General features: G+C 42.2%; 1 protein-coding gene across 2 annotated transcripts in view; it reads right to left on the reverse strand.

Moving 5' to 3' along the window:
- The window catches only part of RGS6 (regulator of G protein signaling 6), a 437580-nt gene that overhangs the window by 91203 nt on the left and 318628 nt on the right, over positions 1-27749 (reverse strand). For both annotated transcript variants that reach the window (XM_044271952.1, XM_044271951.1), the window contains exon 4: positions 21680-21730. In XM_044271952.1, coding sequence (XP_044127887.1) covers positions 21680-21730 — 51 coding nt within the window. The remainder of the gene's footprint in view (positions 1-21679; positions 21731-27749) is intronic.

A 27749-nucleotide genomic window follows, 5' to 3' on the forward strand; every position in this document is an offset into this window, starting at 1 on the left:
TTATCTCTGACCTTATAAACACTCATTATAGCTCACTTCTTATCTTACTGTTAAGAATGTGACTTAAATAATTGTTTTAAGCTATTAGTAAGAAGGAATAAGTAGATAGAGGTTACTAGATGACCAGCACAAAGTGAAAGTACAATTCTCACAACTAGGCAGAAGGCCAATTAAAAAATGATTTTAAGCCCAAAATGAAGGTGTACATAACATTTAAACACAGCCATTAAAAACACACAACTTGCCCTGCAAAAAAACTGCCAAATACGGCTATGCCAAGGGAAAAATAAGAAGTGATCGCTCTTTGAAGACTGGGAGGAGAATATGGTACCTTCATAATTGGCTATATTCTTAAGGGGTTAATATTGTTGCAACCATGCCCCTGTTTAAATTATCAGCTTTACTATAAAGGAGAAAGTAAAGTTATAAAACAATATGTACTGCTCACCAATACTCATCTGGGAGGTCATGGAATGGTAAATAGTCACTGTATCCTCACTAGTAGGAGACCTATTTTTCCTTGATTGATGTCCTGCTGGGCAAATGACATCAGCACCAGCTCTGCTGAGAGGGATATCAATAGAGGCAGAATGGGCATGCTAAGGGCTCATGCACATGGCCGTTGACCAGTCGTGGCCGTATTGCGGCCAACATACGGTGGGTCTGCAATACACGGGCACCGACCGTGTGCATCCCGCATCACAGACCCACAATCCGGGAGATGCGGAATGGAGGCACGATCGGAAGTCCAAGGAAGCACTAGAGTGCTTTCGTGGGTTTACTGTACGTACCTCCGCACCGCAAATAAGTAGTGCATGCACTATTTTTTTGCTGTGTGGACCGTCAGATGCGGATCGCGGACCCCATTCAAGTGAATGGGTCCGCGATCCACATGTGGCTGCCCCACGGTCAGTGCCAGTGCATTGTGGACAGCAATTTGTTGTCAGCAGCACGGGCATGGAGCCCTTATGTTCGTGGGCATGAGCCCTAATAGTGAGCACATCACGACTCCATCATTCCAGCCCTGCCCAGATGACTACTGGTAAATCATGCATGTTGTTTTAAAACATCTTTTTCTCCATCATACTAATGGGAATACGTCATCCGAAAATTACCTATTTTTACATCAGTTTTTTTTATATGTCAAACATATTTTGAAAAGCGGGTGATTTAAATTTTTATATATTTTTAAAAGCCCTTAGGGGACTTGAATACATGAACAGAGAAGTAACAGCTCACCCGATTTCCACACGTGGAAGCCATTCAGGCCCTGGGGGAACACTGCTCCTGGAAAAAGCTGCCTCAGATGTATGGTCACAATTGACCACAGAATCTGAAGGGTTAAATGTCTGCTATCTGCGTTATCACCGATCGCAGACTTTGCCTCCGGGTGTCTGCAGCTTAAAACAGCAAAATCCTGCCGGCTATGCCACCTTTAAAGACCCTATCGCCAACGTATACAGTCATACAGCAGTAGGGATGTGGTTAATCACTAAGACTCTAGTGACAGGTTCTCTTTAGTAAAGTTTAATCCTGGAGAAAGTAGAGTAAGTTTCCATATTTCCTAACAACAATGAAAATGATCACACAGCCTTGCAGCCATTCAATGAGCCAATCACTGGGTTAAACAGCAGGTATCAAAGGTTTCTCTGATCTCCACCACTAGGGGTATTGTATTACAGCCATTGTCCTCCTGAAGCTTGCATGGCTCTACACGACCATAGGATATACAATGACGAGCTGATCAGTGTTACTGTGCCTGGTATGGCAGCTGAGCCATGAACTCTGCATAACTCATGGTCAAGAGTGGTCCTGTCGCCATAAAAAGTACTGGAGTTGACTCAACCCCTGTCCTAGGGATCTGCCATCATGTGCTGAGATAGAAAAAAAATGCTTAAATGTACCTTTACTTAATTGCTTACCATTCTTGATACTTGTTTTTGTTCTTATAGTGAAATGATTATTGACTGTGGCATAGACACAAAGATATTTTTTACTATTTTAACATTTCTAGTACAAATGCAGTTTCTGTAGAATCACTGGGACCCTTTATTATATGTACAGTACATTAGTAATTTGTCTTTATGTTGTCTAGTCATTTGCTGTTGGGGACATATAGTCTGGTAGATGAGGATTATGGAAGCAGAATCTGCTCACTTTTGGAAAAAGGAAAACAAAAACAGATAAACTAAATCGTTAACTACAGTGTACCTTGCCATGCGGAGAGATGGCTCATTTGGTATATTTAGCTTGCAGGCAGAGTGATGACAATCGGAGAGGTATGCATTAAGGTACATTTAATGGTACTTTTAACTGAAGAAATCTATAAAACAACATAGACCCATGGGAGCAATCCATAACAGACAGACGTGATTTATCAGTACAGAAGACAAATATCCTATAGAGATACATGTGTATCTACAATCACAGCAGACTAATAGCAAACCCTTTCCTGTCTCTCATCGAGGAAATGAGTTTATCCCTATCACAGGTTGTGCCAAGACTCATTTTTAAAGATTGATTTTTTCATAAAACCGATGACCGTGCAATATTTGGTAAAAATTGTTGATTCTTTGTTCATCAACAAGTCGGATTCATTAAATATTGCGCCTGCTCTCCAGATTGAGCTACTGACTGCTTTATTACATTTTTATTGCTCATACACACAATATGATGGCTCCAAACAAGCTACTAGTTGCGCAGAGCAATAATACGGCACCCACGGGTGTGTACGAGCTATACAGTACCTCCCTATTATTTCATGCTGTCAGTGGTGTAGCTATAGGGGTTGCAGCGGTCACAATTGCAACCAGGCCCCTAAACCAGAGGAGCCCACAGGGACCCCCTTGCCAGAAGGGCACTGCCAATTGCTGTATTCACCCCTTCTCCCTGGTCTTCTCCGGGCCACGCTGCTGCTGTATCCTGACTGTGTACAGCGCCAGGACCCACAGCGCACACTATGACCTGACGGTGTACGTAGTCAGGTGACAGTGCATCATGGGCCAGGAGAAGACCAGCGAGCAGGGACTGCAGGAGGGGACGCCGGACGTGGAGAGCAGCGGCAGAGTAGAAGAGGTAAGTTTATTTATTTTTGGTCTGAAATGAGGGTCTGACTCTGATATGAGGTATGTTATGGGGGTCTGACTGTGATCTGAAGTCTGATATGGCGGTCTGACTCTGATCAGAGGATCTGATATGGGGGTCTGATCTGAAAGATAAGGGGTATTTTTTGTAATGACACGCATTATAAATGGGTATTTGTACTGGCACACATTAGGGGGCATTTTCTACTGGCACGCATAAGTATAATTATTACTAATGGGGGAACATGATTAATAGTATGGCACAATGGGGGGCATTATTACTATTGGGGGCACTGTTAAAGGTGTTAAAGGGGTTGTCTCACTTCAGTAAGTGACATTTATCATGTAGAGAAAGTTAATACAAGGCACTTACTAATGTACTGTGATTGTCCATATTGCCTCCTTTGCTGGCTGAATTCATTTTTCAATCACAATACATTAGTAAGTGCCTTGTATTAACTTTCTCTACATGATAAATTCCATTTTCTGAAGTGAGACAACCCCTTTAACACTATGCACTCTGGGAGATTATTTCTATTGGTGGGACATTGGGGAGTACTAGTTCTGTCTGCGGTATTCAGGCACAGTATCAGCTCAGCACAATTATTTTTGGGGGACATTATGCTTTTACTATTAGTGTAAGAGACACTTTTTGCTGGGCACAAGAAAGGCTGCGGGAGATTAGGGAAGTTAACAAGTGGTTCAAGAACTGGTGTAGGAAGGAGAGTTTTGGGTTCCTGGAGAACTGGGCCGACTTCTCCCTTGGCTACAAGCTCTATCGTAGGGATGGGCTGCACCTCAATGTGGAAGGGGCAGCTGTGTTGGGGGAGAAGATGGGTAGAAGGTGTGTTTAAACTAGGGACTGGGGGGGAGGGTAATTACATTATAGGAGGGGAAGATAGTGCAGATAGAGACCTGGGCAAGGTAGTGGGACTGGGGGAGGAATGGAAGGAGGGACTAGAACAGTTCAGAAGGAAAGGTGTAGGGTAAAAAATATACATTAACCTCTTAAATGTATGTACAGTATACTAATGCCAGAAGCCTGACCAAAAAAACTGGGGAACTGGAATTAATGATGTGTGAGGAGGACTATGACATAGTGGGAATAACTGAGATATGCCTGGATGATAGCTATGACTGGTCAGTTAATGTACAGAGTTACCGTCTGTTTAGAAAGGATCACCAAAACCGGAGAGGGGGAGGGGTCTGCCTTTATGTAAAGTCCTTGCTAAAGCCCACAGTCCGAGAAGATATAAGTGAGGGACATGAACATGTGGAGTCACTGTGGGTAGAAATACATGGAGGCAAAAACAATAATAAATTACTAATAGGAGTTCATTATAAACCACCTAATATACCAGAGTCCACAGAAAATATACTACTAAACGAGATAGATAAGGAGGCAAATTATAATGAGGTGGTTATTATGGGGGACTTCAACTACCCTGATATAGACTGAAACTGGAAACTGAAACTTGTATATCTCATAAAGGAAACAGGTTCTTGGCAATAACCATAGCCAATTACCTTTCCCAACTGGTTCAGGACCCGACTAGAGTGACGGCCATACTGGACTTAGTATTAACCAATAGACCTGACAGAACAACAGATGTGCAGGTTGGGAGACACCTGGAAAAATAGTGACTATAAAGTAATAACCTTCCAATTGTCATTCAAAAGAGTGTTTCTTCAGGGAGGAACAAAAATACAAAACTTGAAAAAAGGTAAATTTAGCCAACTAAGAGAGACCATAGGACTAACTAACTGGGAAAAAGTCCTCAAAAATAAAAATACAGCCACAAAACTGGATATTTTTTAAAGTCTCCTAAAATCGAATTGTGAGAGGTACATTCCTTATGGGAATAAAAGGTCAAGGAACAAGAAGAAACCAATGTGGATAAATAGAACTATAAAGAAAGCAATAAATGACAAAAAGAAAGCATTTCTATCACTAAAACAGGAAGGTAGCGAGGAAGCACTGAAAAACTATAAGGAAAATAATAGAATACGTAAAAAACAAATGAAAGCGGCCAAACTAGAGACCGAGAGATTAATTGCCAAAGAGAGCAAAACTAACCCTAAAATGTGCATCAATTATATAAATGGTAAAAAGTATAAATCTGAAGGTGTCGGCTCTTTACAGAGTAATGAGAAGAGAGTTGCAGACAGCGATGAGGAGAAAGTAAAGCTATGAAATATTTTTTTCTCCACTGTATTCACTGAAGAAAATAAACTGTCAGATGAAATGCAGACTGTATAAGTAAATTCCCCATTAAAAGTGACCTGTCTCACCCAGGAAGAAGTACAGCGGAGTCTTAAAAAGATTAAAATAGACAAATCGCCAGGACCAGATGGCATACACCCCTGTATCCTAAGAGAATTAAGTAATGTCATAGCCAGACCCTTATTTCTGATATTTAAGGACTCTATACTGACAGGGAGTGTTCCACAGGATTGGCGCATAGCAAATGTGGTGCCAATATTCAAAAGGGGTCCGAAAACAGAGCCAGGAAAGTATAGGCCAGTAAGTTTAACATCCCTTGTGGGTAAACTGTTTAAGGGTTTTCTAAGAAATGCTATATTGGAGCACCTCAATAAAAATAAGCAAATAACACCATATCAGCATGGCTTCATGAGGGATCGGTCATGTCAAACTAATTTAATCTGTTTCTATGAGGAGGTAAGTTCTAGACATGACAGCGGCGAATCAATGGATGTCGTATACTGTATCTGGACTTCTTGAAAGCATTTGATACTGTACCGCATAAAAGGTTAGCATATAAAATGAGAATGCTTGGACTGGGAGAAAATGTCTGCATGTGGGTAAGTAACTGGCTCAGTAATAGAAAACAGAGGGTGGGTATTAATGGTACACACTCAGATTGGGTCACTGTCACTAGTGGGGTACCTCAGGGGTCAGTATTGGGCTCTATCCTCTTCAATATATTTATTAACAATCTTGTAGAAGGCTTGCACAGTAAAATAATTTTTTTTGCAGATGACACTGTGTAAAGTAATTGACATGGAAGAGGACAGTATACTACTACAGAGGGATCTGGATAGATTGGAGGTTTGGGCAGAGAAGTGGCAGATGAGGTTTAAAGGGGTTGTCCCACTTTGCTTTTTCAATCTTACCAGCAGTAGATGTCCTGATAACTTCCTGGTTTGGCTCCTGTAGTTGAGTGAAGGCCGGCCACGCCTCCTCATGACTCACCCTGAGAGCTCAGTCCTTGCGTGCTCGTTCATGTGGATGAGTCATCCACATGGAGCCGACAATGTATGTGAGGTCCCCCCCCCCAGTATAATAAACATTGAGTGCGCCCCCCCCCAGTATAATATACATTGAGTGCGTCCCCCCCAGTATAATAAACATTGAGTGCGGCCCTCCCAGTATAATATACATTGAGTGTGCCCCCCCCCGTATAATATACATTGAGTGCGCCCCCCCCAGTATAATATACATTGAGTGCGGCCCCCCCAGTATAATATACATTGAGTGCGCCCCCCCCAGTATAATATACATTGAGTGCGGCCCCCCCCCCCCCCAGTATAATAAACATTGGTGGCGCAGTGGGAAGTGCCAATGAGGGTTAAAAAAATAAATAAAAAATTAACTCACCTCCACCAATTGATCGCGCAGCTGCCGGTCTCCTGTTCTTTTTTTAGGACCTGTGAAAGGACCTGTGGTGACATCACTGTGGTCATCACATGGTACATCATATGATCCATCACCATGGTAATGGACCATGTGATTAGCTCAGTGACGTCACCACAGGTCCTGAAGCAAGAACAGGAGACCGGCAGCTGCGCGATCAATTGGTGGAGGTGAGTTAATTTTTTATTTATTTTTTTAACCCTCATTGGCACTTCCCACTGCGCCACCAATGTTTATTATACGGGGGGGGGGTCGCACTCAATGTATATTATACTGGGGGGGGCCGCACTCAATGTTTATTATACTGGGGGGGGGGGGCCGCACTCAATGTTTATTATACTGGGGGGGGGGGGGGGGCGCACTGCGCCACCAATGTTAATACAAATGCAGTAGGTGGGTGCCGGAGTGAAATAGCCGGCACCCGACCTCTATGATAGGGGGCTGCGATCAGCGGCAGTTAACCCCTAAGGTCCCGCTCTCTGTCATAGAGGTCGGGTGCCGGCTATTTGATTCCGGCACCCGCCTCCTGTATTTGCGCATGCGCGGACGTGCGCGTACTCGTAGGAATGGAGAGGCGGCCCGAGTACTTGTTCAGCTGTTGTGCGCAGGCGCGGCACAGCGATGCGGCCGGACGAAAGAGGCCGTATCCATGGGATACCGAAATCAACAAAGGGATCGCATAACAGGATTTTTTGTAAGAAAGGTAGCTTTTTGATTATGACATAGATAGGAAGATATGTTCTGTGGGGGTAAATAAATTAGATAAAACCTATTTAATGAAGTGGGACAACCCCTTTAACACTGACAAATGTAAATTTATGCACATGGGAAGGAATAATGAAATTCACCCGTACATTCTAAATGGTAAAACACTCGGTAACACTGACATGGAAAAGGACCTAGGAATTTTAGTGAACAGCAAACTAAGCCGTAAAAACCAGTGTCAGGCAGCTGTTGCCAAGGCCAATAAGATAATGGATTGCATCAAAAGGGGCATAGATGCCCGTGATGAGAGCATAGTCCTACCACTTTACAAATCGCTAGTCAGACCACACATGGAGTACTGTGTACAGTTCTGAGCTCCTGTGAACAAGGCAGACATAGCAGAGCTGGAGAGGGTTCAGAGGAGGGCAACTAAAGTAATAACTGGAATTAGGGAACTACAAAACCCTGAAAGATTATCAAAATTAGGGTTATTCACTTTAGAAACAAGACGAGGGGAGATCTAATTACTATGTATAAATATATCAGGGGTCAGTACAAAGATCTCTCCCATCATCTATTTATCCCCAGGACTGTGACTGTGAGGAGGGGACATCCTCTTTGTCTGGAGGAAAGAAGGTTTGTACACAAATATAGGATTCTTTACGGTAAGAGCAGTGAGACTATGGAACTCTCTGCCTGAGGAGGTGGTGATGGTGAGTACAATAAAGGAATTCAAGAGGGGCCTGGATGTATTTCTGGAGTGTAATATTATTACAGGCTATAGCTACTAGAGAGGGGTCGTTGATCCAAGGAGTTATTCTGAAGGAATTTAAGTTGGCTTCTACCTCACACTTTTTTTTTTTTTTTTGCCTTCCTCTGGATCAACTTGCAGGATAACAGGCCGAACTGGATAGACAAATGTCTTTTTTTGGCCTTATACACTATGTTACTATGTTTTCTACAGTAGAGGAGCTGTCTCTGTAAGAGGTATGTGGCACTGTATTTTCCTCTATTTTTATAGCGCCGTATGTAATGTTTTCCAAGTATGTTTTTAACAGTCGGCCTGGAGGGTAGGTGTAAGTATGAGAATTTGGCATGGGGGGAGGGGTGGCATTTCAAGATTTGCCTCAAGCAGCCGAAAAGCTAGGTGCACCCCTGCCCCTTGCCATAAAGCACTGAAGAAAGGGGCACCCAAGCTGAACTCTTGCACCAGGGCCCATGAGCCTTTAACTATGCCCCTGCATGCCTTATTACAGATATTGCTTATCAGAGACAATACCCCCACAATACAATGCTGTATGGTAAAGGTAGAGTACAATTGTCAAAAAAGTACAGAAATAAAATGTGATATTATACTGACGGGCTTTACTACAATAAAACAATCGGTATGTTATTTGCCAAATTTGATGAATCTGGTATCTATAACATACAAATTGTTGGCACCCTTACCGCGCTCCCTAAATGTATGGCTGGTATGGCTCAGACAGTGTACACGTTTCTGATGTACAAGATATGATTGGCGCCTGTTTTTTTGACCAATTAGACCTCAAAGCCAGAAAACTGATAGACATAAAGAAAACATTTAAAACAAAAGTCCACATGCTTCATTAATATTGTACATCTTGTAAATGTGCTCCACAATTCTTTCTGTGGAAAAATAACCACTCTGTGCATTTTATGCTGCTTCAAGGTCCCCTTCATAAACCTCTGAGTGACTGTCAAAAATATGACAAGCTTTCTAGAGCCACCTGAACTGAGATAAATGAAGGGAATAACACTTCAAAGATCAGCCCCGTAGTGTATTTTTAGAATCATCTAGCAGTGCATGACGTCCGAAAGAGACGCGTTTCAGTGAATTTCAAAAGGCTTATGTGACAAGATATGTGACACTGCAAAATCCGATTCAGAGGAATGTGTATATATATATATATATATATATATATATATATATATAGTCGTGATCCGTACATATGGGCAGGGTCAGCAATAAAATGTCACAGGCTTCCAAGAGTTAAAAAGTCCAAATATACTTTATTGTACATCCAAAATAATAGACGAGCAGCCAAAGTTATGCAGTCACTTTGGGTAAAGTAACGAAACTACCTGCCCATCTGGGTGCTAACTAAACATATGTACTTTTTCGCACCTTGACACTTTCACCAAACACAGAGGCTTGACACAGCCAGTAGGTCATGCAGCTTCCAGGCTCTGACACAGTATAAGCATTTTAGCCCTGTATTTATTCCCCTAGTAATGAGTCCAGCAGCTAAACCTAGGTTTTCCTTAGACTAGAGGAAAGTAATGTACTGGAGTGGGGGAGGGAATGCTAAGTCCTACTACCAACACCTACCTGCCATTCCATAAAAATTCAGCCCATAATAGAATTTGAAAAAAGTGCCTCAACAAACGACACTTTGCTAAAGCAATGCAGCTTTCCGGATTCTTTTACCTCACCCATCTAAGCATTCTGGGTGAGATGTAGATCCCCTCCAGTACTTTACCAGCCAGCGTGTTACTATATATATTTACATACAGTGTATATATATATATATATATATATATATTGTGGGGGGTTAGCTCTTCTCCGGGGGTCATTCTCACAGATACGCCTTTAGGACACCAAGTTTCAGGTCCAAACAGTGTATTTATTGTTCAACACCAGCAACAATAAAATGACAAAATAATAAACACTTGCCCGTCCAGGCTCTAACTAAACATAAAGTTTCCTGACTCACCTAGGTCCCAGTTCACACCCTGTGAACTCGTGCGGCTTTGTCAGCCAATGCCCCACAGCCTCCTGGCTGTACAGAGCACAGTACGCCCACTGTCTCCAGTTCAGTATTTCTTGTGGGGGATTGGGGCTCAGTAGTCTGCCTGACTATGGCCCTGCGACCCTCCCAGGCTATCGCCCAGCTTTGTGGTCCCTCAGCCTTGCCCAGCTGAGACCACACAGACAGAGCCTCCAGGCCTCTGTCCACAGGTACCACACTCCCCCCTTTCTGACACTCTGGGAGGTGCTTTGTGCCAGGCTGATTACCTCCAGCTTCTCTCACCTGTGGTGGAACAGGGGTGTGGACCAAACTATCCACCCCTTCCTTGCCTCTAACCTGAGTGAGACCTGTCACTGTCTCACTATATATATATATATATATATATATATATTTTTTTTTTTTACTTATTTTCTAGAACATAAAATTTGGTTTAAAAACCAAGTATGAACAAACACCAACACCTTTGCTGGATAACAATAGATAGCTGGTTATCAAAGACCTTGCAAGATAGAACATAAAAACTGTGAAGATATTTTTAACATTGCAATTTTTCACAGAAAAATGTGTAAAATAATTACAGCAGCTGCTGAAGAGTGCACACAGCTGTACATCCTGCTGTCCTCGGGGACAGTTCAACTCATCTAGTGCTTGAGGGAACCACTGCTTAATATAGTCAATCAAGATGACTATTCTTTCCTGAAATGTTGGGGTTCCCTGAGGAGTGATGCTTGTTGCACCAGATAATTTTCTTTTTATATGCATCAAATTCTGTCTTTATTGATGAAGTTTCATTTTGGCTCAATCAGCCACTTTCTGTCTAATGCATGACAGATGCTGCAGGTCTGTTAGTAGTGCATCAAACCATCTCCTTCTCATAACCTGTATGAAATTACTCATCCATCAACCTAGAATTAATATCCTAGATTTTCAAAGGCAAAGGTATATATATATATATATATATATATATATATATCCATAAGAAAACTGTGGCAGCACTCCCTTAAAAGCTGTATAGGATGTAGGTTGCCCGCGATGGTCCCTCGATTCAGGACGGAAGACAGCAAAAAAAAGGTTCGCAGCACTTCTTGCTGGGGGTATATACAATGAACTAAGTGGATGGCGTCCACACGAGTTAAGACGCCATCCACTTAGTTCATTGTATATACCCCCAGCAAGGAGTGCTGCGAACCTTTTTTTGCTATATACATATATATATATATAAAGTATAAAAATCTACCGGCAGCACCACCTATGGAAAAATTGGGTGCAGAGTCCAAGGATGGCAACTGGAGCTTACCCACAATAGACAATGGAAAAAATTGGACAGCACTCCAGACGGTATCTTCGGTAAAGCAGATAAAGTTTAATCACCCATGTGGTGGCAGCAAAAAAGCAACGTTTCGGCTCTACATGAGCCTTTCTCAAGCAATGACAAAAAATGTAAAGCCAGCATATATCAGTGAGTCAATTAAATCAATTGTGTAACCATATAATTGATACTTAATAAACATCAATGTACAAAAATATAAATACAATTACAAAATAGTCATCATAATGATTATTGTTAAAGTGACAAGTGCATACAGTGTATAAAGTGCATAATGGGGCTGACAGTCCTATGTTATAATCTAAAATCCATAAACACTATCAGCTGTTCATAGTTCGTCCATGATTACTCATAAAACATTAATTGTGCACATATGTGACGGGGTATGATAATGAGAAAATACCTGAGAGAGTGATAGAGCCCACATATACTATCGCGCTGTTCAGCGCGTCTCCCTGATGCAAGTGCGCATGTCCCGGTCGCATATCAAACGTCAGAGCACGTCCGAGCGGCACCACGTTTGTTAGAGATGTCGCTCCTAAGTGACGTCACAGGCACATAGCGATGCCTTCTGCCAGGTCATATGTGGCGTCACTGGAGTGAGGAAGCGCATGTGCAGTTCCAACTTTGATGCCTATAGCCACCATAGTATTCAAGGGAATGCAGCCAATCTATATTCTTTACTGCATTGATTACTATGCGCATACTAAGTTCCATAATCGATCACAGTGGATGTATTCCACTTAACACAGCCAAGTAGGAAGGTCCCCACTTTTCCAAGATGGGAAACCAACCTCTTTGTGTGCCCATGATGCTGGCAGCACGCTAATGCCATCAGCACCATCGGTCGCATACTTGCTGCAGCTCGTGACCTAGAGGGTTCTCCTCAATCATAAATCAGAACAAGAAAATCGATATTTGGGCAATCAACATTCCATCTGCATGTTCAAGATTAATCCTTTTGATATGCTATCGGGACAATGACACCAATACACAAGAAAAATAAAAGGTTTGAAAATCCAAACAAATACTTGGTAGGCTCCTCATCCACCTCCCAGGTGCAACATTATTACTTCAAGTCTTCCCCCGAAATTCCAGTGTATCTGAAATGATATGTAATATTAGTGATACAAGTGACACCCAGAATACATAAAAATCTTGTTTTACACGTTTCTATAATATTTTTGTTCTTATTTTTTATTTTTTATATTTTATATAAAGTTTACATTTTTTATATAACATTTTTTGTCAATATACATGTCCTCTGCAGGAGAAAATATTTGAATACATCAGAGGCAACACATCAAAGGGCACCCTACTCTCCTCAGATTCCTCCTCCATACCTATAGTCAATATTCAGGCCATTGGGTTGTAGACTATTTAAAGTCCGAATCCAAAATGACTCTCTCTTTTTGAGCAATATGATACGATCCCCACCCCTGCGAGGCATTGGTATCTGATCAATGATCCAACATCGCAGGTCCTTTTCATTGTGTTTTTTGAGTGAAAAATGTCTTGGCACAGGAAGATCAGTACGACCCTTCCTGATGGTGAATCTATGGTTGTTGAGTCTTGTTTTTAAATCAGTGGAGGTTTCCCCTACATACAATGTCTGGCAGGGGCAGGAGAGCACATATACCACAAAAGTAGAGTCGCAAGAGAGATGGAATTTAATAGGGTATACAATGCCTGTACTGGGATGTGTGAAGACCCTAGATCTACATATAAATCGACAATTGACACAATGCAGGCACGGGAAACAACCAGTGCCTGATGGTGCCAATGTAGTTTGTCTGATGTCATCAGACAAACTACATTGGCACCATCAGGCACTGGTTGTTTCCCGTGCCTGCATTGTGTCAATTGTCGATTTATATGTAGATCTAGGGTCTTCACACATCCCAGTACAGGCATTGTATACCCTATTAAATTCCATCTCTCTTGCGACTCTACTTTTGTGGTATATGTGCTCTCCTGCCCCTGCCAGACATTGTATGTAGGGGAAACCTCCACTGATTTAAAAACAAGACTCAACAACCATAGATTCACCATCAGGAAGGGTCGTACTGATCTTCCTGTGCCAAGACATTTTTCACTCAAAAAACACAATGAAAAGGACCTGCGATGTTGGATCATTGATCAGATACCAATGCCTCGCAGGGGTGGGGATCGTATCATATTGCTCAAAAAGAGAGAGTCATTTTGGATTCGGACTTTAAATAGTCTACAACCCAATGGCCTGAATATTGACTATAGGTATGGAGGAGGAATCTGAGGAGAGTAGGGTGCCCTTTGATGTGTTGCCTCTGATGTATTCAAATATTTTCTCCTGCAGAGGACATGTATATTGACAAAAAATGTTATATAAAAAATGTAAACTTTATATAAAATATAAAAAATAAAAAATAAGAACAAAAATATTATAGAAACGTGTAAAACAAGATTTTTATGTATTCTGGGTGTCACTTGTATCACTAATATTACATATCATTTCAGATACACTGGAATTTCGGGGGAAGACTTGAAGTAATAATGTTGCACCTGGGAGGTGGATGAGGAGCCTACCAAGTATTTGTTTGGATTTTCAAACCTTTTATTTTTCTTGTGTATTGGTGTCATTGTCCCGATAGCATATCAAAAGGATTAATCTTGAACATGCAGATGGAATGTTGATTGCCCAAATATCGATTTTCTTGTTCTGATTTATGATTGAGGAGAACCCTCTAGGTCACGAGCTGCAGCAAGTATGCGACCGATGGTGCTGATGGCATTAGCGTGCTGCCAGCATCATGGGCACACAAAGAGGTTGGTTTCCCATCTTGGAAAAGTGGGGACCTTCCTACTTGGCTGTGTTAAGTGGAATACATCCACTGTGATCGATTATGGAACTTAGTATGCGCATAGTAATCAATGCAGTAAAGAATATAGATTGGCTGCATTCCCTTGAATACTATGGTGGCTATAGGCATCAAAGTTGGAACTGCACATGCGCTTCCTCACTCCAGTGACGCCACATATGACCTGGCAGAAGGCATCGCTATGTGCCTGTGACGTCACTTAGGAGCGACATCTCTAACAAACGTGGTGCCGCTCGGACGTGCTCTGACGTTTGATATGCGACCGGGACATGCGCACTTGCATCAGGGAGACGCGCTGAACAGCGCGATAGTATATGTGGGCTCTATCACTCTCTCAGGTATTTTCTCATTATCATACCCCGTCACATATGTGCACAATTAATGTTTTATGAGTAATCATGGACGAACTATGAACAGCTGATAGTGTTTATGGATTTTAGATTATAACATAGGACTGTCAGCCCCATTATGCACTTTATACACTGTATGCACTTGTCACTTTAACAATAATCATTATGATGACTATTTTGTAATTGTATTTATATTTTTGTACATTGATGTTTAAGTATCAATTATATGGTTACACAATTGATTTAATTGACTCACTGATATATGCTGGCTTTACATTTTTTGTCATTGCTTGAGAAAGGCTCATGTAGAGCCGAAACGTTGCTTTTTTGCTGCCACCACATGGGTGATTAAACTTTATCTGCTTTACCGAAGATACCGTCTGGAGTGCTGTCCAATTTTTTCCATCATATATATATATATATATATATGTAAGCTTGACAAAGGCCTCATTGAGTAGGCCGAAACGTTACTGGGAATTAAATTTTGGGGTCTTCACCCTGCCACCGAAATCTGGAAGTGCTGCCTCGTTCTTTGGAAAGTACATATCGTGGAGGAAAAGCCGACCTCTGTGAGGAATTGCATCCAGTATACACGGTCTGACTGTGCTGCTGCGGTATTTGCTGTTTTATATATACAGTTGCAAGAAAAAGTATGTGAACCCTTTGGAATGATATGGATTTTTGCACAAATTGGTCATAAAATGTGATCTGATCTTCATCTAAGTCACAACAATAGACAATCACAGTCTGCTTAAACTAATAACACAAAGAATTAAATGTTACCATGTTTTTATTGAACACACCATGTAAACATTCACAGTGCAGGTGGAAAAAGTATGTGAACCCTTGGATTTAATAACTGGTTGAACCTCCTTTGGCAGCAATAACTTCAACTAAATGTTTCCTGTAGTTGCAGATCAGACGTGCACAACGGTCAGGAGTAATTCCCGACCATTCCTCTTTACAGAACTGTTTCCGTTCAGCAATATTCTTGGGATGTCTGGTGTGAATCGCTTTCTTGAGGTCATGCCACAGCATCTCAATCGGGTTGAGGTCAGGACTCTGACTGGGCCACTCCAGAAGGCGTATTTTCTTCTGTTTAAGCCATTCTGTTGTTGATTTACTTCTATGCTTTGGGTCGTTGTCCTGTTGCAACACTCATCTTCTGTTGAGCTTCAGCTGGTGGACAAATAGCCTTAAAGGGACTCTGTCACCACTTTCTAACCCCCACTTTTTTAACTATCGTTTTATTCATGGTGCCCTTCTGATTACAGTTGTCATCTTATATGTTAGATCTGCGGTGCCGTTTAGGTAAAAAATCGATTTATATCACCTGTCAATCAGCTAGATAAGGTGCCCAGGGCGTTCCTCTCCTCTTGAATCTGCCGCCTGCCGCCGCCGCCGTTGGTGCCCAGCTCCTCCCCCGGTCTCGTCAGCGCTGCCTCAAACAACACAGATCCGCCTCCGGCTCTCCCTCAATGCCCCCTCCTTTTTTTCGGAAATCTCGCCAGTGCGTACGCATCCTTTCGGCATCATCGCTCTAAGTTCGCGTTATGCGCATGCGCGAGAAAAGGATGCGTACGCACGGGCGCAGGCCTGTGCGCACACGCGAGATTTCCGAAAAAAAGGAGGGGGCATTGAGGGAGAGCCGGAGGCGGATCTGTGTTGTTTGAGGCAGCGCTGACGAGACCGGGGGAGGAGCTGGGCACCAACGGCGGCGGCGGCAGGCGGCAGATTCAAGAGGAGAGGAACGCCCTGGGCACCTTATCTAGCTGATTGACAGGTGATATAAATCGATTTTTTACCTAAACGGCACCGCAGATCTAACATATAAGATGACAACTGTAATCAGAAGGGCACCATGAATAAAACGATAGTTAAAAAAGTGGGGGTTAGAAAGTGGTGACAGAGTCCCTTTAAGTTCTCCTGCAAAATGTCTTGATAAACATGGGAATTCATTTTTCCTTCGATGATATCAATCTGTCCAGGCCCTGACGCAGCAACGCAGCCCCAAACCATAATGCCCCCACCACCATACTTCACAGTTGGGATGAGGTTTTGATGTTGGTGTGCTGTGCCTCTTTTTCTCCACACATAGTGTTGTGTGTTTCTTCCAAACAACTCAACTTTGGTTTCATCTGTCCACAGAATATTTTGCCAGTGGAACATCCAGGTGCTCTTGTGCAAACTGTAAATGTGCAGCAATGTTTTTTTTGCACAGAAGTGGCTTCCTCTGTGGTATCCTCCTGTGAAATCCATTTTTGTTTAGTGTTTTACGTATCGTAGATTAACGGGGATGTTAGCATATGCCAGATACTTTTGTAAGTCTTTAGCTGACACTCTAGGATTCTTCTTCACCTCATTGAGCAGTCTGCGATGTGCTCTTGCAGTCATATTTACAGGACGGCCACTCCTAGGGAGAGTAGCAGCAGTGCTGAACTTTCTCCATTTATAGACAATTTGTCTTACTGTGGACTGATGAACAGCAAGGCTTTTGGAGATACTTTTATAACCCTTTCCAGCTTTATGCAAGTCAACAATTCTTAATCGTAGGTCTTCAGAGAGATTTTTTGTGCGAGGAATCATTCACTTCAGGCAATGCTTCTTGTGAAAAGCAAACCCAGAACTGGTGTGTTTTTTATATAGGGCAGGGCAGCTGTAACCAACACCTCCAATCTCATCTCATTGATTGGACTCCAGTTGGCTGACACCTCACTCCAATTAGCTCTTGGAGATGTCATTAATCTAGGGGTTCACATACTTTTTCCACCTGCACTGTGAATGTTTACATGGTGTGTTCAATAAAAACATGGTAACATTTAATTATTTGTGTGTTATTAGTTTAAACAGACTGTGATTGTCTATTGTTGTGACTTAGATGAAGATCAGATCACATTTTATGACCAATGTGTGAAAAAATCCATATCATTCCAAAGGGTTCACATACTTTTTCTTGCAACTGTATATATATATATATATATATATATATATATATATATATATATATATATATACACACACACAATATACGTTGTGAGCTAGTGACAGGAAAAGTGTATGTGTCAGAGGCGTCGTTAGGTCAAAACATTCGGGGCTTGAGCCCCGGATGTTTTGACCAGTGCCCCGAATGATTGCTGGCACTGGCAGGGCCGGCCAGCGCTCTGACTCTCCTGCGCTACACTGGCCCAGCTGCTCACATATATTTAACTCTAAATTGTAATCCTAATCCGCCTGCAGACTTAACTTTTAACTTGAAATCAGCCGCTCATCTCATTACTAGATTCTTAGCTTCGGTAACAGCAGGCAGTGCGGGCGGCGCTCGCTCACTGAAGTCAGGCGCTTGCTCCTCCCACTAGGTGGCGCAGGCGCGTGACGTCAGTTAGTGAGCACTGCCCGCACTGCCTGTTACTGGAGCTGACTAGCTAAGAGTAAGATAAAGACTAGAGATAAGCGCTGATTTAAACTTAAAGTTAAAGTTGCAGGATACGGATTAGGATTACAGTTTAAAATGTTAATGTACACTCCTGTGAGCGGCGGGGAGAAAGATCTGTGGATGGAACTGTTATGGGGAGGGGGATCTGTGGATGGCCCTGTTATGGGGAGGGGGATCTGTGGATGGCACTGTTATGGGGAGGGGGATCTGTGGATGGCACTGTTATGGGGACGGGGATCTGTGGATGGCACTGTTATGGGGACGGGGATCTGTGGATGGCACTGTTATGGGGAGGGGGATCTGTGCACTGTTATGGGAAGGGGATCTGTGGATGGCACTGTTATGGGGAGGAGGATCTGTGGATGGCACTGTTATGGGTAGGAGGATCTGTGGATGGCACTGTTATGGATGATCTGTGGGGTTGCCCAGACGGCTAGGCCCTTCACTGTAGTTATGTGAGATTGTGAATAAGCTCTGCCTGTATAAGGTTTATGTTTAAAGTGTACTTAAACTGTCATTTTGCATTCCAGGCACTAGAGGCCACTGTTTTGCAGCTACAACCTGCACACTCTGGGATTTGCATATGTAAAGTAGGTGATGTAGCTCATGCTGCTGCTTGTGAGTGAACCAGGAAGTGTTGATCGGACATGGTGGAAAGATTGTGCTGTGAGGGACTGAATCCGATTCCATCCTGGCTTGCAGATGTCCGGCAGTTAATGGACACTCTAAGGAAGGAGAGTAGCTGTCATCTTCTTACTGAATCCGGCTCTTTGAAAGAGAGGTTGTCCCAGGAAGACCAGTTTCAGTGTGTGGACAGAAAGCCTCATCATCAATCAAGGCCGCACGGTTGCTGAGAGTTTGGTGGCCATCCCGGGTAAGCGGCATCCTAGGGCCCAGAACGGACGAAGGTCAGTACACCCGTTTACTCCATGCTTTACACTAGTGGCACCTGAAAAACAGAGACTAAGCCTAGGCCTGAAACTAGATAGCTAGTTAGGGTTGTTAGTGTTATTGCCAGGTAGTTCGGGACTGTTCTGCGGCGCAGTATTGACGTTGCAGGCTCTGCTGTGTCCGCCATCGGCTAGGTCAGTCCTCTGTAGCGGCACAGCAGGACTTGCAGGCTCTGCTGTGTCCGCCATCGGCTAGGCCTGTCCAGTGGGCAGGGACATTGACTGTGATCCGGGATATAGCATTTTCTATGCGTATTTGTATTGTTTTGGTTATACCTGTGTTATTACTTTTTGCCTAAGTAAAGTTTCTGTTCTTGCATATTAAGCTGGTGTCAGTGTCGCTTTCCTTGTCTGTGACTTCGCTGTATCCTGGAGAGCCCACCCCAGTACACGGTTTACAGTTATTAACCCCATTCAGCAGTCCCTCATTCTCTGAAAGGGGGATTGCTGAAAGGGGTTAATAACTACTGTGAAGGCCCCCCCCGTGGCGATGAGGGTATGGTTTCATGGGATGGGGGCGTGGCTTCATGTGGGCTCGTGCCCTGGATGTCTTCAGACCCTAGCAACGCCCCTTGTATGTGTACTAGGCTTCAGGAAGTATATATCTCTCCCCGGGAAAGCTGAGTATTCTACAGATGAGCAAATCAACTCTTAACAAAAGGGATGCACTTTCTAATGGCACCATTTAATATTGTATATGATGTAGTGGGAAGCTGGAAAAAAAATTCTAAATGGGGTGGACATGAAAAAAATACAATTCAGCTATAGTTTTAAGAGTTTCATTTTCCCAGTGTTTCCCATGCAGTAAAACTGACCTGTTACCGTTTGATTACGGTGATAGTACATTTGCATAGTTTTTCTGATCTGCAAACTTTTTTAATGGAGCTGTGTGGGGGCTCATTTTTGCGGGGTGTTCTGTAGCTTTTATTGATGCCATTTTAGAATGTGTGAATTACATTTTGATTACTTTTATAAAAAAAAAAATTGGGAGGTGAAATGATAAAAAAAGCGTAGAATGGGCCATTTTTTATGTTATGGCGTTCAACGTATGGGATAAATACAATAATATTTTAACAGTATGGGCGTTTTGAGATGTGGCAATGCAAATCTTTTTTACAGCTTATTTTTATTATGGAAAAAGAGGGGGTAATTTGTTTTTTTTTTATTTAATTTTATATTTTTTTAAAACTTCTTTTTACACTGATATTAAGCCCATCTTGGGAACTTGAACATGTGATTGATGTGATTGCTTTTCCCATAAACTGCAATGAATTATGATTAAAATCTGCTGCTCCCCTACTGCCAATACCTTGGGCCCTACCCAGCCACCACTACTAGTACTATTATTACCAATACACATCTGCACACACATCTATTCCATTGCCTTGTCATTTCCATGCTGTGCTGCTGCCTCTACTATTGCTGCTACATCCCAATATTACCCTACCCTTTCCACATCCCCACTTCTGCTGCTGCTCCCACTTAAAAGGGAGAAAGCAAGCCACTATTTCTTCTGACACACTAACACATGTGTCTATAAACAGGGACAGCAATTTACGCCCTTTTAAGGCACAATTTTTGAACCGCTTGTTGAGAACAAGACACTGTTTTTTTTTTATCTACACCGAGTATGTTTAAACACGATCTGCCCTCAATAAGGGACAACTTTTGAAATGTTTTTATTTTATTTTAAAAAGCATAAAAAATGCGGCGGTGCAGTGTGTTTATTAACAGGGGGGTTGTTAACACCGACAACCATGCATTTACCCATAGCTATATATGTCAGTGGCAGTTGAAGAGCTTAAAAGAGGAGGGGGTAGACACAGAGCAAATATTAAGAAAAAAAGAAAGAGTAAAAAGAGTCATAGGAGGTCTCAGAGTATCATATACCAATTTTAAGGCTAATTGGGGTACTCTTTGACGAATCAAACACAAAACGAATAAAAAAAAACTCACTCTCATCTTTAGAAGATTCTTAGAAAAGAGAAGTTTGGCTTTGGGTCATTTGAAGGCCTAGACCCAAGGAAAGGGGTGTCATTTTAGAGTATGGTCCCATCTATAGGAGGTCATCTTGCTGGGGCAGATGGGCTCATATTTTAATCAATATATCTATAGATACAATGACTATAGCCTTAAAGGGGTTATTCTGCCATTCATATTGATGACCTTTCGTCAAGAGAGGTCATCAATATCTGATCGTAGGGTATCCGACACCCTGCACCCCGCCAATCAGCTGTTTCAAAAGGAGGCGGCGTTCCATTTTATCCTGTTTATTACACTGTCTGTCGTCCCGGAAGTTATGGCGGTGCAGTGTAAGGACAAGCATTCGCTCCATTCACTGGAATGGAGCAAGTACATGTAATTATACTACGCTACCGCTCTACAGGAGATGACGCGTAGTGTAGTGAAGGGGAAGCGGCGCTCGCAAGGAGTGCCGCCTCCTCTTCAAACAGCTGATCATTAAATGAAATAGATTAAATATACCCGTGCGAAGCCGGGTCCTTCTGCTAGTATAAAATAAAATGCATGGTATAAAAAGATCTGTACCTGGGTCTTCAATGATGAGGTTCTTAATGAGCCACTGGACAATGTCAGCTCCTAAAAGAAAAACACGGGGTATTGTTATAAATGAACAAAAGATTTGAATGAAAACTATTGTAAAATTACCATAGTATATTACAACACTTCATATATGTCTGCCCCAAAAACAGATAACTGCTCCCATTAAATGCCTCTGCTCACTTTTAAGGTTTATGTACAAAAGTGTACTGTACCGCTGCTCCATAGAGAGTTTCAATAAGTTATCTATAGACCTAATGCACCTCTGTATTGCTGTATGGAGCATCACTGAGTATCAAGTGGTGGCTCATGAAGTTGCTGTGGCATAAGGCTCATAGATTTTAACCGCAATCACCAAGTCTCTATTCTACGCATACTTTTCATGCTTGAATCCATTCAATGTATATCACTAAAGCAATAATTGCCTCGTATTACCCAATTAGATCAACACATAAGGGTAGAGTTATCAAAACTGGTTGCAAAGAAAAACTGGCTTAGTTGCCCATTGCAACCAATCATAATCAACCTTTCATTTTACAGAGCTCCTTGGGAAAATTTTAAGAGGAATCTGATTGGTTGTTATGGGCAATTAAGTCAGTTTTTATAAGTCTACCCCGTGCTTGTAACATGAACATTTCCGTCTTCTGAGCAGTTAAAACAATGCTGTCTATAAAAGACTGTATTGCCATTTCAGTGCCATGCAAAGGAACATTGTATATGCGAAAAAGTGCTTTGTGACTAATTCTGCTTCATTAAAATGTAGATTGCATCAATCGATAAAGAATATTACGCTGAGTGCAGTTTCATTATTTTTTCCTATAACTATTAAACGCCACATTTTACAATGTAGTCAACAACTGACTAATCAAATCCATATTTTAAAGTCTAATTTGATTGAACTGAGGGGAACATCAGCCAATGGGGGGGAGGGATGTTTTATGATTATTATATTATATACATAAATGCGATGGATATGATATATACTGCTATACTTTACACATTAATGTGATTGATATTGGTCTATGTACTAATTCTATGTTTTCATAAAACAAAAATAAAGACAATATTAAATAAAAAAAATAAAAAGTCTAATTGTTGCTTGAATACATTTTTATATTGTGTAGGGATTTTATTTATTCTTGTAATATACGTCCTTAAAGGGTTTCTACCACTTGAATATCACATATTTGGTGTTCAGACACTAGCGATTCGCTAGTGTCTGTTCTTGCCTACAAGCTAATTATCACATTAATCCGGGCTGCCGATACCTCAAAAAAAGCACTTATATCTTTATGCAAATGAGCCTCTAGGTGCTATGCAGGCGTTTTTCTAAGCACCTAGAGGCTCCGTCTACCTTGCAGTTTGCCGCCCAGCGCCTCGCTCCAGCACGCCCATCTCTCACTGTAATCGATCCTCCCCCTGCTTCAGCCTTCCGAAATCCCGCGCCTGCGCCGTCCGTCGCGGCATTCGGAGGCATTCGGCGCAGGCGCAGTCAATGTCTGACCGCTCCCTGCTCAGACATTTCAACTGCGCCTGCGCCGATGACGTCACAGAGCTCCGTGGGACAGACGAAGCCCAGCAGCAAGCGGTCAGACATTGACTGCGCCTGCGCCGAATGCCGCGACGGACGGCGCAGGCGCGGGATTTCGGAAGGCTGAAGCAGGGGGAGGATCGATTACAGTGAGAGATGGGCGTGCTGGAGCGAGGCGCAGGGCGGCAAAATGCAAGGTAGACGGAGCCTCTAGGTGCTTAGAAAAACGCCTGCATAGCACCTAGAGGCTCATTTGCATAAAGATATAAGTGCTTTTTTTGAGGTATCGGCAGCCCGGATTAATGTGATAATTAGCTTGTAGGCAAGAACAGACACTAGCGAATCGCTAGTGTCTGAACACCAAATATGTGATATTCAAGTGGTAGAAACCCTTTAAGGAACTGAGTTTTTTTTTTTTAACTAGAAAACTGAATGTAAAATGCCTATCTGACTTGATACCAGCGCTGATCGCTGCTGCTCTACTAATTACTATCCCTGAGCTTCTACCTCATTTCTGAAGCGTCCCTGAAGTATACAGGAATACAGTACACTCACTGTCAGCGTTTTCCTCTTCCTTCACTTAAAGGGTTGTCTCAGCTCAGACATCGGGGACATATAGCTAGGATATGCCCCCAATGTCTGATAAATCCGGGTCCCAGCACCTATCTCTACAACGGATCCCGCAATGTGAAGGAGGGAATTTCCATTCGCTCCATAGAAGTGAATGGAGTGGTGGCTGTCCTTGCGCGGTGCACTTCTCATTCATTTCAATAGGACTGCCGAAAATAGCAGAGCGCACTACTCGGCTATTTTTGGCGCCCCCATAGGAATGAATCGAAGGTGGCTGCTCATGTGCAATTGCTGGCTCCATTTTAAAGATAAGTGCTCCTCCCACCACTGGGACCCGCACCGATCAGACATTGGAGGCATGTCCTAGCGATATGCCTCCAATGTCTGAGGTGAGACAACCCCTTAACTATCAGAGAAGTGCAGGGTACACAAAAAGCTGCCTGTGATCAGTGATGATGGCAAGTCAGTCAAGGAAACATAAAAATAGCATAGAAGCATAGAGATAGTAATTAGCAGAGCTGCCAGCCATCAGCAATGGCAGGAATTCATATAGGCAAAGTAAGTCACACATGGGTATAGAGGCAGGGGCTGGGGTTAAGAGAAAAGAAGCAGGCTGAAAAATCTGCCTCTGCATTTACACATGGCTGTCTTCAGCGTTCAGTTTTTTTTTTTTTTTTTTTTTTGTTATTTTTGGTAGTAAGATTCGGTTATCTATATCCACCTTTAAAATTTTTTGAAAATCTGATATAGTTAAAGGTCAAATCTATGCTGAAATATAGAAAATTCTGAAGGGTTCACAAACTTTCAACCACCACTGTATAGAAATGTGGTATCTCTGTAACTGTACTGAATCGGAGAATGGCAGCAACAGGTCAGTTTTACCGCATAGGGCAGGGATCAGCAACCTTCGGCACTCCAGCTGTTGTGAAACTACAATTCCCAGCATGCTCCATTCATTTCTGTGTGAGTTCTTAGAAGAGCAGAGTAGGTATGCATGCTGGGAGTTGTAGTTTCACAACAGCTGGAGTGCCGGAGGTTGCCTACCCCTGGCATAGGGAATACCACAAAAACGAAACCCATACAATTATGGTGGAATTCCGTATCTTTTTCCAGTTCCATCTCATTTGAAAATGTTCTCTATTGTATGCAATATAAAATGGTGGCAAAAAAAAAATCCTTCATATTAGCTGAACGGAAAAATAAAAAGTTTATGGCTCTGGGAAGTAAAAAAAATTTTCCCCCCCCCCCCCCCAAAAAAAAAAAAAAAAAAAAAAAAAAAAAAGTTGTTTGGTTATAAAGGGGTTAAAGAGTTTTCAAAGAAAAAAATATAAAAATGTAAACAACTTTACTATGGTCATTTTGAAAAATGAAGCTCACCAGATCTCCTGTTGGGCATTGAGATAATTTCCTGAGCTTTTTGCTTTTCAAGCTTGAAACAAAAGTGGATGATTTTACCCAGAAGTGTGAAGGAAACTGTTTATGCCAACTTTCCTCACTGTCTGTGTTCCCCTACATATCTAATTATTTTAATTGCAGCTCTAGAGGAATCTTCTTTGCACTTCTTTTCCTAAAGGGTAAGAGGGCAGAACAGTCCGGGAATGGGCAAACATTCCAACTCTCAGGAGCTTCTAGTTCGTCAGTCTGATAGCATTGTCTTCAAAACCCCCCTTTCACTAATACAATATGAAACTCCACACTGCAATTGTAGAACTAGTTAAATATCAATTTGTTTATATTTTTCAAGCATGCTCTTTAGCTGCAGGAACATTCAAATTATATTACTCAGGGCTGTTGCTAAAAATGAAGAATAAGAAAGAGTGGTTACGGTATGTAGGAAAATATGCCATTATCCACAGTAGCATAAAATGTAATTTACTTATTTGCCTAAGCTTAATTCACTCTAAATGCATTGCCATGTTATGTAATTGTCCCAATTCATAATATATGAATTTTCCATCTTCATCTCCTCTCTCTGTATTGTTTGTTGCTAAGAATATCCCTTTTATATGGCTGCCAGGGACAGTACAATAAGGGTTCAATCAAAGCAAGGCCCAGCAGGTTCCTTCCTCTTTCGCTATAAAGTCTTGTGGGAGCCAGGAAGTAGTAGCTGAAAGATTTCTATTTAGAAAGGTAAAGTAGAAGATCTTTTAGGTCAACAGATGCAACTGTAGGACTGCAGAATACTGAAGGGTCACATTAACATAGTAAAATAACATTATGTTAAACAGTTTGATGTAAGGCACAAAGTTTTGTTTTGCACCACAAAGTGAGCTGCAACAATAACAAGTTCTAAACTACTTTTAATTACTTAACCAAAATCTTAATGAGTCAATAATAATGAAAAAAAAAAAAAAATGATTTAGGGTCCATTCACACGACCGTTGTTTCTTTCCTGATCTGTTCCGTTTTTTGCGGAACAGATCCGGACCAGATCGGGACCCATTCATTTTCAATGGGTCCTGAAAAAAATCGGACAGCACAATGTCAGATTTTTTTTCAGGACCCATTGAAAATGAATGGGTCCAGATCTGATCCAGATCTGTTCCGCAAAAAACGGAACAGATCAGGAAAGAAACAACAGACGTATGAATGGACCCTTAGGCTGCATTGCTGACTGCAAGATGCAGCCAAAGATAGGACATGTTCTATGTCTTATGGCGTGACCACATGGACTCGGCAGCCCTTCCATGAGCTCCCGGGTCCATCCGACTACACTGCAAAAGACAGAACATGTCCTATCTTTGGCTGCATCTTGCAGATCGGGGACTCACAGGTGTCAATGGGTCTGCACTTCAATGAAGTGCACGCATGGCTATGTTTTTCATATCTGCGGTTTGTGGTCCACAAAATGGCCAAGTGAATACACCCTTATTAGAATATGTTGAGCCATATAGCCATGGATACTGTACTAGTATCATTGCCTGTGTCTGTGCTGTTAGGTTGATAGTTTTTCCTGCGCAGATTTTCATGCAGAAAAAACACAGCATAAGGGCTCATGCATACGGCCATTTATCGGCCGTTCCGTGCATTGGGGACCCCAATGTACAGGCAACGTCTGTGCAGATTCCGCAGACTGATCCAGGCCCATTCAACTTGAATCGGTCCGTTATCCGTCTGCACCTCAAAAAATGAGTGCCTCCGTTCTGCACCGGACCTTCCGGATTGCGGACTCATTTAAGGGAATGGGTCCACATCTGTGATGCGGGATGTACACGGTCGGTGTCCGGGCAAAGGTCGTGTGCATTAGCCCTAATAAAGTACCAGAAAAGACAAATACAAATCTGCTCCCATAAAGCATTTTAAATGTAATCAATATTTAAGAAAACCATAACTGGTCATTTTAAAAGGTAAAGGCAATTCAGTGAAAAAAAATTCATTTTCAGAGAAAAATGCCTCTTTCTCCACCTATCAGGCTCTTCCTTCCCCCTGCCTTCTGCACTCACCCGCACTTCACTGATAAAATCTGTATTCTGTGAGGTAGGCACAGTTTTTAAATATAGTGTCACCTTCAATAACATAAAGGCTCATGCATGTGGCCGTAGTTGCGGTCTGCATCTGATCTGCATTTTTTGTGGATTGGATGTGGACCCATTGAACTCAATGAATGTGTGTGCAGCCTGCATTCGTAAATCCATTCTGCAGCCCCGCAGACAAGAATAGAACTTTTCTCTACATGGAGAAAAAAGGCAGCATGGTCACAGCCTGGATCTGGGTTTTTTGGATCGGCAAATTGCAGACTGCAATACACAGTCATGTGCATGAGGCCTAAATCGCAGGTTATCTTAAAATTAATAAAGACAGAAAGGTGTCAGGTCCTCTTTCAGTTAATAAATTCAATTTAAACACAATTTTACAATGCATATCCAAACATGTACAGCTAATGATGAATAACTGTGGGTGGGGTCTCTTGAATTAAAGGGGTATTACCATTTGCACATTTATAGCATAGCATTTATA

The sequence above is a fragment of the Bufo gargarizans genome, chromosome 11 (assembly GCF_014858855.1).
Source record: "Bufo gargarizans isolate SCDJY-AF-19 chromosome 11, ASM1485885v1, whole genome shotgun sequence".
NCBI lineage: Eukaryota > Metazoa > Chordata > Amphibia > Anura > Bufonidae > Bufo > Bufo gargarizans.